Source organism: Kogia breviceps, chromosome 10 (genome assembly GCF_026419965.1).
Source record: "Kogia breviceps isolate mKogBre1 chromosome 10, mKogBre1 haplotype 1, whole genome shotgun sequence".
Classification (NCBI taxonomy): Eukaryota; Metazoa; Chordata; class Mammalia; order Artiodactyla; family Physeteridae; genus Kogia; species Kogia breviceps.
Window position 1 is genome coordinate 69,017,565 of NC_081319.1, and position 14,001 is coordinate 69,031,565.

The window sequence follows — 14,001 nt, forward strand, 5'->3', positions numbered from 1 at the left end:
CCCTCTCACTCTTCAGCACAAAGCAGCAGAGCGCAGTGGTTCTATGGGCCTGGGAGGTCCTTGAGACTACTTTTCACTCCCTAGCCCGACTCCTTCAGTACAGTTAGCTGGTGCTCAACAAATGAGTTAACGTGTGAGAGAAATGAATGAGAAGCGGACCAGGAGGTGTGCAATTATCTAAATAATTCCTGCAAAAAATTACAGACACGCCGCCTTTCCCTGATGCTTCAAGGAGACTGCCGGGGTGTGAACCTTCTGCAGTTCAGAAGCAAGCCCTTCAGATCTCCATCGGCTTCAGACCGCGGGCGGGGCTGAAGGGAGAGAGCGAGCTCCGAGCTCGCCCGCCCCGCCCCTCGCCGGGCGCGTCCCCGCCGCCGCCGCGCGCCCCTCCCACAGAGCGCGCCCCGGGCCGCCGCGAGCCAGGCGAGAGGCGCGCGATCTCCTTGTCGCCGAGCGGGTGGGTGGGATCGTGGCGGAGCTCCGGGAGCCGGGGCAGGGGCGAGAGGGCGCCATGGCGGCAGCTGTGGCGGCGGCGTCCGGTCCCCGCGCCGCGGCGAGGTGAGGGGCCGCCTCTTCTCCGTGGCTGAGGAGAACACAGCTGCCCTCCTGCCTTCCACGCGGGCCGCGGCTCCGGCATGGCCGGGCTCATTAAGAAGCAGATCCTGAAGCACCTGTCCCGGTGAGAGCGCCAGCGCCGGCCCCAGTGGTCCCGGGCCCTCCTCGCCCCCTTCGACCCTCCTCCCTGACGCCGTGCTCCTGGCCGACCTCCCTCTCAGCCCCGGCCGGGACTCGGCGGCGATCCCCGCCTCAACTCGGGCCGGACGGCCGCCTCCCCGCCCCGGTGGCCCCGAACGTTGTCACCACTCTGCTCTTCCCTGGCCCTGGGCCCTCCGGGACCCGGCGCCCCTGCCCTTGCGCGGGTGCCCAGGCTCGCCTCCCCAGCCTAACAGCCCCCCGGCCCTCCCGACCCCAAGGGTCTCCTGACCGGCTGCGCGCACCATCAGTTCCCACACCGCCGGGCAGGTCACCCTGTCCTCCCTTGCATGCCCCCTAGGCCCTCTGCCCGTCACTCCGTGGACCCCGCGGTTTCCATCCTTTCCTGCCCGCCCCGCTGTGTTTCCTCTCGGCTGAGGACCCGCTGCCCCTCCCTCGGGGCCGTCTGCCCGCCTCTTGACCCGCCCACCACCGCCACCACGGCCTTCCTCTTCCTAGTTCTGCTCCGGGCTAGATCTTTCTTCCCCGGCCCCTTCTAAATAACCCTGTCACCCAGTCCCTCATAACCCATGTTCCGTTCAGATTCCCAACCCCGACACTGGTTTCTCCTTCCCAGAAGCACCCAGCTCCTCCTCTTCATCGTCTGGCTGACCCTGTTGCATCACCCTTGAAAAAGCTAATCCTTGCACCCAAGGCTGTTCCTCTGATCTTTCGTCTTCCTTTGCTTCTCTTCTCCTTACATAGATTAATGGAGAAGGGCCATGAGAGTTGGGCATAAAGTTTCAACAACCTTCCCTTTAAGATGTGGAGGTTTTTTGACAGCCTGTGAAACGAACGACGTCCACTTCAACTTTGCAGTCATTTATTAAGCAATGTGATGTTCCTCAAGTCATTTGGACTCAAGCCAGGTGACAGGCAAAACAATTCAGTTATAACTGGGTGACTGCTGACCCCTGATTACGATTGCAGCTTGTCAGAATTGGTGTCCACAAAAATTGGAAGCTAGCTTTTCAGTTCGTTTTCACTCCTTATTCCAAGCGGGGCTTGGTGATGCCTTAATACCTTTACACAGCCGTTGTCTGTCACGTGGAGAGTGATCCAATCCTTGGCTCCACAGTGGTCAGTGGTTTTCAGGAGGTGCGAGTAGGGGGAGAAGCCAGTCAACATGGGACCCCAGACCTTGCACTCATGTGTCTTTCCTGGTCTTCTCATTGCGTTGGTGAGTGGTGTGTGAGACACTATTGCTGTCACTGCATCTCCTTTTCTGGCAGACACTGGCCAATTTACTGTTACTTTGATTTTAGACTTTAATTAGTCATTAGATTCAGATACATCTTTTGGTTAATCACCATACCATGTTTTAAAAGTAAAAGCAGATTGGAGGCTGGAGCTGGAAAGTGCCTTTGGACCCTTTACTTGGTTAATTCCCTAGTATATTGTTTTTCAGGTAACATTCATTTGGGTGTTCCATAAATTTGGTTGTTCTGTGTAAAGACTTATGTGTAGGACTAATGATTGTGAAATGAGACAGAAAATGTAACTAAAGGAAAAACATTAATTTGAGTGAACACAGAATCAGAGAATTTTAAAGTTTAGAGATGACCTTACCTAACATAGCACTGTGTTTAAAAGCCCAGGCTCTTTCTTTTTTTTTTTTTTTAAGTCTTTATTGAATTTGTTACAATATTGCTTCTATTTTATGTTTTGGTTCTTTGGCACCAGGCATGGGGGATCCTAGCTCCCCCACCAGGGATGGAACCCACACCCCCTGCACTGGAAGGTGAAGTCTTAACCACAGGACTGCCAGGGAAGTCCTTTTGGTTTACTTTCTTTAACTGTAAAATGAGGATAATAATAGTATCTAACTCAAAGGATTATTGAGGGTTATATGAGTTAACACACAAGGGCTTGGTGCAGTGCCTAGCACATAGTAAGTGCTCAATAAAACATGAGATATGGCTATTTTGGGGGCCACAACCTGTGTGACAATTTGATATAAGCCATAGACTTCTCCAGAAAAATCCACATACACAAGTAATTTTTTATATAAGTTCCCCGTGGGGGGGCGTTAAGAACCCCTTAAAGCACATGCCTTAACCCCATAAGGCATCTTGAGTGAATGCCCTGAATAATCCTTGACTAGTTCAACCTCTCATTTTATGGCTGAGGAAGGTAAAGCCTAGGAGGATAAATAACTTGCCCAAGTTGCAGTGGAAGGTAAGGTAGAGAAATAGAGGGAGTTCCCTGGTGGTCCAGTGGTCAGGACTCAGCACTTTCACTGTCAAGGGCCCGTTTCAGTCGCTAGTCCAGGAACTAGGATCCCACAAGCCCCATGGCCTGGCCAAAAAAAAAGGTAGAGAAATAGAACCCAGCTTTCTAATTCTGGTATACTTTCCCCATAGGACACTCATATTCTGTCCACCCTCTATGAAGATAGAGTTTTTAAAGAAAAATTTTAATAGTATATACTGACACATTCAGTGAATCCTTAGTGAACAAAGCATCTCTTTTAGATGAATTAGGAATAGGTATGACAGACATTGGGAGAAATTTCTTGTTTGCTCAGGGTTGTGTGGTTGACTGAGGAGGTGGGGGGAGAAGGTTATTCAGGGCTGCAATTTCAGGGCTCCTGGAAAAGTGCTAGGACATGGGTCTGATTGGGGGAAAGGTCAAACTCCTGAGGCCTTTCTGTTGGTTTAACTCGGAAAAGCTGCCTTAATCACATGTGACATTTGTGCCTTTGTATGGTCTCTACTACATGTACAGAGGCCGGCCTGCCTGGAGGGGAACTATAGCTTCTGTGTCTTGCCAAACCTGATGGGGAAGGAGAGAGAAGAGAAGGGATACTGGGTTACTATATTAAGTAAATATTTATAGGTGTTTAATAATTACTTGTTGATGATGTCAGTGCCGCTTGACCTGGAAGAGTGTCCTATAGCAAGGAGGATATCCCAGTGACTCGCATATTATTTTTAATTTTGGTCATGAAGTTTCAGGTACTAAAGTTTCTTTTTGGAATGCATCCTACTTGTTAGTAGAGTATTTTGGTAAACAAGATATGAAGGAGGTGATGTTCAAGATACTTTTGTTAAGTGTCTTCTCTAGGCCAAGCACTGATCTGGGCGCTGGGGTTTCAGGAGGAAAGAAGTATAAATCTCTTCTAAGGACTTTAACCTATGGTTTGGATGACTGCTGTTTAATACAAATAGCTTCAATGTACAGTATTCATTTAAATAACCCAGGAGGAGACCTTTACTTAGAAACAAAAGTAATCATTTAAAAAATATCCAAAATTGATTTTTCACCGAATTAGATTATTCTTGTTTTAGAGCACCTGAGCTAAGACCTTTTGTTATACAAGTAAGAAGAAATATGATAGATTGTAAAGTGAGTCAAGGGACTATGGCTCAGGAAAAGAGCGTTTTTTCTGGAGCCAGACAAGCTAGATTCACCTTCCAGCTCTGCCACTTAATGAATAGGGCAGCCTGTCTGAGCCTTAGTTTTCTTATCTGTAAAGGATGAGAATAAGGAAGAATACTACATGCTTTGCAGAATATTTTGAGAATTGGGGATAAAGTATTTATTATATTGCCTGGCGTGGAAGTAGCGTTTAATAAAGAGTAACTACTATCACATGGCCAGAGAATACACTTCTATGGTATGGGTGACAGCAACTAATCCAACTGGCTCTTTTAGAAACCCATCAGAAGTCTGAATTTTTTACTCAGAATGGCTGCGGGAAATGTGACCCCGAGTGACAAAGACATGGCTGATAGACATGATAGATATTTTAAAAAACATAAGTATTAGGTGAAATTCAGAGGCATAGAAGATTTCAGAGTCCTTTCAGAGAATAAGAGAGCCTGACTGTGAGCTCAGCCCTCTCCGTTTCTGATCAGTGCCTCCACTCGTTTGTACTCATCATCCTGGAGAGATCACTGGGCCAGCCTCTAGTGGGCTGCTGGGAGCTGCAGGCTCAGAGAGGCTTGCCCTGCTTGCCCAGGGTCTGTTTAGGTAAAGGTTTCTAGGCCTAGTCTCAGCTTCCAGATCACGCCCCTTTATACTAGACTTTACTTATTGTCATCTTCATTTCCCAAATAATTATTTTGTGCATTTTCTGGCAATAGTGCAATCGTATATGTATTTGTTTCCTTCCTCATCTTGTTGCGTTGCTTCAGAATAAGCGCTTTTGTTTACTCAGCAAATATTTAATAGTAATAGCCAACTGTGCAGATAAGCATTTTACAAGTCTTATGATGATTTAATCCTCAGACTAACCCTGTGAAGGAGACATTAGGCCCATTTTATCGATGAAGAAATGAGGCACAGATAAGTTAAATAACTTGCCCCGAATAATAACTAGTAAGCGATGGAACTGAGATTCTAACACAGTCACTCCCATTCCAGAACCAATCTCCTTTTTTTAAAATGTCTTATTAGTCATCTGTTCTATTTATTTTTTAAATTTTTATTTATTATTTATTTTTGGTTGCTTTGGGTCTTCGTTGCTGTGTGCGGGCTTTCTCTAGTTGCAGCGAGTTGGGGCTACTCTTTGTTGCAGTGCACGGGCTTCTCATTGCAGTGGCTTCTCTTGTTGTAGAGCATGGGCTCTAGGCATGCGGGCTTCAGAAGTTGCAGCACATGGGCTCAGTAGTTGCGAGTGCAGGCTCTGGAGTGCAGGCTCAGTAGTTGTGGTGCACAGGATTAGTTGCTCTGTGGCATGTGGGATCTTCCTGGACCAGGGATCGAACCCATGTCCCCTGCATTGGCAGGTGGATTCTTAACCACTGCACCACCAGGGAAGTTCCCAGAGCTGGGCTCCTTACTCACTCTGCTACTCTAATGCTTCTCATCTACTGAACATACTCTTGCCGGAAGCACCCATGTGAAGGAACAGAATATTATCAGCACCGAGAAGCACCCTTGTGTCTCCTCCCATCATTACCTCTACCAAAGGGTAGCCACTGTCCTGATTTCTAACAGCAAAGATTAGTTTTGTCTTTTTTTGTAATTTATATAAATGGAATCACAGAATGTATGCTTTCATGTCTGGCTTGTTTAGTTCAGCAGTATTTTTGTGAGGTTAATCTCTGTTGTATCAATTTGTAGATTTTTCATTTTCATGGCTGTCTAGTATTCTATTATGTGAATATACCTAAATGCATTTATACATTTTACTATTGATGGACATTTGGATAGTTTCCCAGTTTAGGGCTATGCTCAATAGTGCTGTTAGGAACATTCTAGTACATGTCCTTTGGTGAACAAATGTATACATATTGGTTGGGGATATACCTAAGAGTGGAATTTCTGGGTTGTGGGATATGTATATGTTAAATTTTAATAGATATTGCCAAACAGTTTTCCAAAATGGCTGTACCAATTTGCACTTCCACCAGAAATGTATGAGAGTTCTGGTTGCTCTATATCCTTGCCAACACTTGGTATTTTTTATCTTTTTCACTTTAGTCATTCTGATGCATATGTTTTGAAAATTTCTTTACTTCATCTGTGGTAAACCAGATGGCCACTTTATTTTTGCCTCTGTTTAATTTTCAAATTCTTATTTAGTTGTAAATTTGAGTCACAAGCAAATGTCAGAACCTTGAAAACAGAACTTTTTGGAGAAATGTTCAAATTGGGAGATTCAATGAAAATAATTAGGGTAATTTGTAACCATTAACCCATAACATTTCTTGCTTGGAATGGATGTGATGCTTTGTTCCCTGTCAAAATAACAGTCATTTACCTTCATAGAAAGGAGGGGCCGTTCTTTAGGTGTTTGAGTTTTTGTTAAATATTTGGTCTTCAGACTACCCTGGATATTAAATAATTTCATTCTGTTCTATAAGCTTAGTACCCCATTGGCATAGTCTTTTATCTTTACTAAAGAAACTAAAATTTGAATTTCATAGTTTTTGTATTAGAGTTTTTACAACTTTCCAAGGATGATTCCCTTTTATCATAAAGTGGTTGTCTTGTGTCTTAAAAAGTAGCATTTATAAGCAATAAAAATTTCAAAGCAGTACTGTCATATGTATTTGACGTACAAAACTTAATGTATGATTCACAAATAATGAAATTAGTTGCTTTGAAAAATTAATTGAGAGGCATGTCATTGTAGTAGAAAGAACCAGGACTTTGGATTCTGAAAGGTGGCTGTACATTCTGACTCTGCTACTTGTAAACTGGTGTTCAGCAAGTCTTCTTGCTTCTTGAAGTTTCAGTTTTCTCATCTGTAAAATGGGGGATAATAATGCACTCTGTTGTTTTGAGGATTAGAAATAATGTATAAAATTTCCTGGTACTGAAAAAGTATTCAATGAACAGTGACTACTACTTATCTTTTTAAAGTTGCTCAAGAGAGATCACTAACAGTGCCTAACTTACCCAAATGTCTAATTCTTTAGATATTTAAGAATTATTTTTCTTAATATTTTAATACAGAGAGGTAGAGATGAATGCTGTGTATCACTGCTTAAGGAGAGAAGGAAACAAGGGCTGGTCCCATTTATCATTTTTTTCTTATCAAGGCATACTACATAAACTTTGACCTCAGCATAGGTGAAATACTTGAAATGCAATACTGGGTTGGGTCCTTAGAAGATTTAATTATCCAAAGTTTAAGAAGATAGCACAATCATATACTGTATTCTCACAGCAGGGGGGAAAAATTAGAGGTCACTTAGTTACCCTCACCTAATATAAAGCCTGGTTGAATAATAATCTGTTAAGTATGGCATTAATTGCTGAAAAAAAAAAAAGATTCTTTTTATCACAGCTTAATTCTCTACAACCACTGGAGTGTGACCTCCATATGGCAGGGATTATGTCCTTTGGCTACTTTGAAAACCAGAGAGTCTGAAGATGTTTTGAGTGGGTTAAGTGGGTGCAGGAGAAGGTATGTAGAATGGGAGTGCATAGTTATAACTCACGGAACTGTAGACCAGAGCAGGAGTGGGGGTGGGAGAGCAGAAGGGCAAGGGAATCCAATTCACCCAGTGTCATTAAGGGAACTTTTATCTTTGCGTGATGAAGCAAGTGCTACTGGTGCTGATTATAGATGCTAAAGAACATTTCCCAATATTTATAAGCAGTGAAATCAATCAATCAATATCTGTAGTAAATGGAAAAACTAAGGTGTAAAAATAATTCACATTAGCAAGTTAGGTAAAGGGTATGTAGTTTTTACCTTCTTACCACAAAAATAAGGACTAGATGTATTATAAATTATTTGTTGATTGATGTTGTTTTATTCGCCCACAGCAATGATCATTTTACATGTATACTCAGTCTTTATAGTGCCTTGGAGATATCTATATCTATATCTATATCTATCTATCTTGGATGTCAGCCCATCATTTAAAGAATGAGAACACTGATGATGAGAGGTCAGTGTATTTAAGTCTCTGACTTCGGAAATGTTATGTTCTCAAAATTTATTTCTAAGTTTGAAATTTGGAATGTGTGGTCCAGTAGTAGAAATAGTGTTATAAATGTTGAATATGTTCCCAGTTAGCCCACAAAAGCAATAGTGTGTTAATTATATATAATATAAGCTCACTAGATGGAGATCTGGGTCTTGATTGTTAGGGAACCATTTGAAGGAGGTGGGGAGATGAAGAAGAAGAAGAAAACATTTTTCTTTCCCATTCCTTGGAGTAAGATCTTTTAGATCATTGAGATCATTGTATCTCAGCAAGGACTTTTTTTTTTTGGTTGTGATTGAGGAGTGTGACCAGCATTTAATGAGTGGGCTGGAGATGCTGACGTCATGCAGTATGCAGAATCATTTCACACAAAGAAGGATTGTCCTTTGTCTTTAAAAATTAGTTATTTACTTTTGGCTGCACCAAGTGGCTTACGGAATCTCAGTTCCCCGACCAGGGATTGAACCTGGACCACGGCAGTGAAAGCCCGGAATCCTAACCATTAGGCCACTAGGGAACTCCCTGTCCTTTGTCCTTTTTGACTTCTGAATGTTTGTTAGATGTTTACAGAGGTGAATTACCTGTTTAGATTATATAAGCCTACTTACATGTAAACACAGAGTACTGCACAGATTTTTTTTTTTTTTGGCAGCTCTGCGCAGCTTGTGGGATCTTAGTTCCCTGACCAGGAATCGAACCCGTGCCCCCTGCAGTGGAAGCATGGAGTCCTAACCACTGGACCACCAGGGATTCCCTGCATAGCTTTAAACTAGAGTGAATGTTCCAGGACTGCAGCTACCATGAGGGAAGATTGTTTTGAACGTTATTTTAGAAAATGTTGTCACTCTTGGCAATACCACTCGTAGAGTTGAGTCTGTTAGGGCTGAGAACCACTGAGTTAGTCTGGAATCTGAAACAGCTCAAGTTTGCTCTTGATATACTCGCTCTTCTCTCCTTTATGTCTCTTTCTCACCTCCTAAGGCCCCCCTTCTCATGCATCCATTGCCCCGGTCCTACCCTCAGTCCTCTGCTACCATATCCCCCTACCCTCAGGCCTATATGCTCTGCTCCCCTTACTTTCTCACAAAAATTCCCAGTTCATTAGGATATATGATTTCACCCAGTCAAGGGGAGAAATAGAGAACATATCTGGGAGCAGGAATGCTATTCTAACTAGAACAACTCTAATTCATAATATGTCCTACAGGGTCAGCTCCCCTAAGCTACTCTTACTTTCATACCTCCTCAATCCACAGATACTCTGGAAGCTCCAAGTTTGCTTTTTGTTTTCCAAAAGTGGTTTTTGTTGCAGTGGCAGTGAGGATGGGGCAGGAGTCTGGGCAGTGGTATATATGAGTTATTTGAAAGTTGGGGAGTTCTGAAATGTAGACAATCCAGATAGGGATCGGCTAAGTTCATTTAAGCTGACTTCCTCCCGCCATCTGGTGTAGTGCTTTCCCAGGCAGAGCTGAAAATATGCGTTTCCCTTTTCTAAGAGAAATGTTTTTCTTCTCTCTCTGTGTCTCTTTTTTTGAAATCTATGTTTTTTAACCTGAGCGAACGAAGGGGCTGCAGTGTTCAGGAACTCACTTCATTTGAGGAAATGGCTTGACAGAGGTAGAAAAGGGTTCTACTTCTAATAATATAGGAGTATCTTATATTGACCTAACCCTCCCTCATGTAACAATTACGAACTGGGTAGTATGTAAAAAGCAACAACTGGAAGACTTTGGGTGACCAAATGGGGCAGAAACTGACAGGGAACTTGAAAGATGGGAATCGCACTGGGTAAGATTCTCACTTATATATCTTTTTGCCTGAGGACACTCCCCAGTTTGCATGGTGGGTGATGGCTAGCACTCAAGCAAAAGTCTGCAGTCTTACTAGCTTGGGGAGTCAGAGAGTGGAGTTGAGGGCTACAAGAGGAGCTGGAAAATGAGGGAATAAATCTCAGAAAGAAGGGAGCAGACTTCCTTGGTGGTACAGTGGTTAAGAATCTGCCTGCCAGTGCAGGAGACACGGGTTCGATCCCTGGTCCGAGAAGATACCACATTGCTGCGGAGCAACTAAGCCTGTGTGCCACAACTACTGAGCATGCGCTCTAGAGCCCATGCACCACAACTACTGAAGCCCGCATGCCCTAGAGCCTGTGAGGTGCAACTACTGAGCCCATGTGCTGCAACTACTGAGGCTGCATGCCTAGAACCCATACTCTGCAACAAGAGAAGCCACCTCAATGATAAGCCTTGCGCACTGCAACGAAGAGTAGCCGACACTCGCTGCAACTAGAGAAAGCCCGTGTGCAGCAATGAAGACCCAATACAGCCAAAAAGAAAAAAAAAAAAAGAACAAAGAGATTTGCAATTATAAAAAAAAAAAGAAGAAGGGAGCAACAGAAGGGGAAGCCCTGAAATCTGCTTTAATCCTTGACATGTATGGGGGAAGACTCCATGGAGCCTGGAAAGGCAATGGTTGAAAGCTGAAAGAATTGAGCTGAGATTCAGCTTCTGTCCACCACAGGGAAGACAGAGTTTGGAGTATGAATCTAGCTGAGTTAATTGCCCAACAGAACAAAATTCTTCAAAGGAAGATTGACAGAATCCAGAATCTCAATAATGTCCAGTATACAATAATAAATGACTACATGTGTAATAAAGGAAAATGTGACTCATTGTCCAGAGAATGGTAGTCAGTAGAAATGACCCCAAGATGACTCAGATGTTGGAATTATCAGACAAGGACTTTAAAGCAAACTTGGTAGTAGTAAATAAACTTGGTAGTAATAAATATCAGACAAGGACTTTAAAGCAAACTTGATAACAAATGGAGAATGTAAGCAGAGAAATGGAAAGCATAAAAAGAACCAAATATAAAATCTATAACTTAAAAGTACAGTATCTGAAATGAAATATTTATTGGACTTGCTCAACAGCAGATTGGAGATGGCTAAAGAGTCAGTGAACTTGAAAATAGAGCAGTAGGAATTATCTACTCTGAAGAACAGAAAAGATTGAAAAACAAAAACAGAGCCTCAGTGACTATGGAACAATATTAAAATATGTGTAATTGGAGTCCTAGAAGGAGAGAAGAGAGAATAAGATACATGGCAGATTATACTTTCCAAAGATGGCTACAACGATATCTGTCACCTTACATGTTTCTCTCTTGGCCCTAGTGGCTTTCTTGTAACCAACTGAATGGGGGTGGAAGTGACATCCAGGCTACACGAAGCAACTACATGTAGGTGTGCAGTCAACAGTCCCAGCTGAGCCCAGCCTTTGAGACATTCCAGCTCAGGGCCCATCCATGTGAATGAAGAGGGCTCCAGGTGATCCCAGCTCCCAGCCATTCAGCTCTTCCCAGGTGAGGCCCCAGATATCATGAATCAGAGAAAAACAACCCTAGTTATCCCTTGAATGGATTTCTAATGCACAGAATGTGTGAGCTTAATAAAATGCTTACTGTTTTATGGCACTAGGAGTAATTTGTTATGCTGCAGTAGATAACTAAAACAAGACAAAAAATTTCTGAATAATGGCTGACAACTAAATAATAAAAATAACAAATAACCAATTTAAAAATGGGCAGAGTATCTGAATAGACATCGCCACAAAAACATGAAAAGATATTCAACATCATGAGACCATCAAGGAAATGCAAATCAAAACGTCAATGGCTAGACAGGAATAAAGACGCAGATGTACAGAATGGACTTGAGGACACAGGGAGGGGAGAAGGGTAAGCTGGGATGAAGTGAGAGAGTAGCATGGACATATATACACTACCAAATGTAAAATAGGTAGCTATGGGCTTCCCTCGTGGCGCAGTGGTTGAGAGTCCGCCTGTCGATGCAGGGGACGCGGATTCGTGCCCCGGTCCGGGAAGATCCCACATGCCGCGCAGCGGCTGGGCCCATGAGCCATGGCCGCTGAGCCTGCGCGTCCGGAGCCTGTGCTCCGCAACGGGAGAGGCCACAACAGTGAGAGGCCCGCGTACCACACACACACACAAAAAAGTAGCTAGTGGGAAACAGCCACATAGCACAGGGAGATCAGTTCGGTGCTTTGTAACCACCTAGAGGGGTGGGATAAGGAGGGTGGGAGGGAGACACAAGAGGGAGGAGATGTGGGGATATATGTATATGTATAGCTGATTCACTTTGTTATAAAGCAGAAACTATCACACCATTGTAAAGTAATTATACTCCAATAAAGATGTTAAAAAAAAAACCCAAAACCACAATGGCTACTAGGATGGCTATAATGAAAAAGACAGATAATAACAAGTGATGGTGAGGATGTGGAGAATAACAACTGATGGTGAGGATGTGGAGAAATTAGAACTCTCAAAAACTGCTGGTAGGATTGCAAAATGGTACAACCACTTTGGAAAATAGGCAGTTCCTCAAAAAGTAAAACAGTTACTGTTTGGCCCAGCAATTCTACTCCTAAGTGTATGTCTAACAGAAATAAAATTGTAAGTCCACAAAAAAACTGTATTTGCTTTTTTTAAAAAAATATTTTTTTATTTGGCTGTGCTGGGTCTTAGTTGTGGCACATGGGATCTTTGTTGTGGCATGTGGGATTTTTAGTTGCAGCATGTGAACTTTTAGTTGAGTCATGTGGGATCTAGTTCCTTGACCAGGGATCAAACCTGGGCCCCCTGAATTGGGAATGCACAGTCGTAACCACTGGACCACCAGGGAAGTCCTGTACTTGCATTTTCATAGTAGTATTATTCATAATATTCTCTAAGTAGAAATAACCCAAATGTCTATCAACTGATGAATGGATAAACAATGTGACATATTCATGCAATGGAATATTCTTGGCTATAAAAAATAATGAAGTGCCGATTCATGTTACAACATAGATGAACTTTGAAAACATTATGCTAAGTAAAAGAAGCTAGTCACAAGAGACCACATATTGTACGATTCCATTTATATTAAATGTCCAGAATAGACAAATCTATAGAGACAAAAAATAGAGTGACAGTTGTCTAGCTTTGAGAGGGATGGGGAGATTGGGGGTGATAGCTGCAGGGTGTGGCTTTTTTTTCCTTGAGGGAGGTAGTGAAAATTGATTAAGCTTATGGTTGTACAACTATGTGAATATACTAAAAAAACTGTACATTTTAAATGGATGTATATATGGTATGTTAATTATATTTCAAAAGAGCTGTAACAGAGAGAGAGAGTGGGAGAAATAATGTCTAAAAATGTTCAAGCTTGGTGAAAAACAGATTTATTGAATCCAAGAAGCTCAGTGAACCCGAAGCAGGGTAGATCCAAAGAAAACCACCCCAGGCACATCACAGTTACATTGCTGAAAGCTAAAGATAAAGAGAAAAACTTGAAAGCAGCTAGAGAAAAATGCCTCATCACAGAAAGGAGAACATTGATAGAAATTAATGGCTGACTTCTCATCAGTAACAAAAGAGGCAAGAAGACAATGGGATGATATCTTTAAAATGCTTAAAGGAAGAAACTCAGCCTGGAATTCCATATCAAGCTAAAATGTCCTTTAAAAATGGAAGGTGAAAAAAAGACTTTATTTACTTATTTATGCGTGCATGCATGCTGCATTGGGTCTTAGTTGCGGTACATGAGATCTTCTCTCGTGGCACACGGGCTTCTCTCTAGTTGAAGTGTGCGGGCTCCAGAGTACATGGGCTCTGTAGTTTGTGGCACATGGGCTCTCTCGTTGAGGTGCAAGAGCTCAGTAGTTGTGGTACGGGGGCTTAGTTGCCCTGTGGCATGTGGGATCTTAGTTCCCTGATAAGGGATCGAACCCGTGTCCCCTGCATTGGAAGGCGGATTCTTTAGCACTGGACCACCAGGGAAGTCCCTGGACTA

General features: G+C 43.0%; 1 protein-coding gene across 3 annotated transcripts in view; it reads left to right on the top strand.

Annotated features, from left to right (window-relative positions):
* Window positions 1-394: 394 nt before the first annotated feature.
* BLTP3A (bridge-like lipid transfer protein family member 3A) overlaps window positions 395-14,001 on the top strand; it is a 56,644-nt gene continuing 43,037 nt past the window's right edge. For all 3 annotated transcript variants that reach the window (XM_059076323.2, XM_067006055.1, XM_067006056.1), the window contains exon 1: window positions 395-679. In XM_059076323.2, the coding sequence (XP_058932306.1) occupies window positions 636-679 (44 nt within the window). In that variant the 5' untranslated portion in view covers window positions 395-635. The remainder of the gene's footprint in view (window positions 680-14,001) is intronic.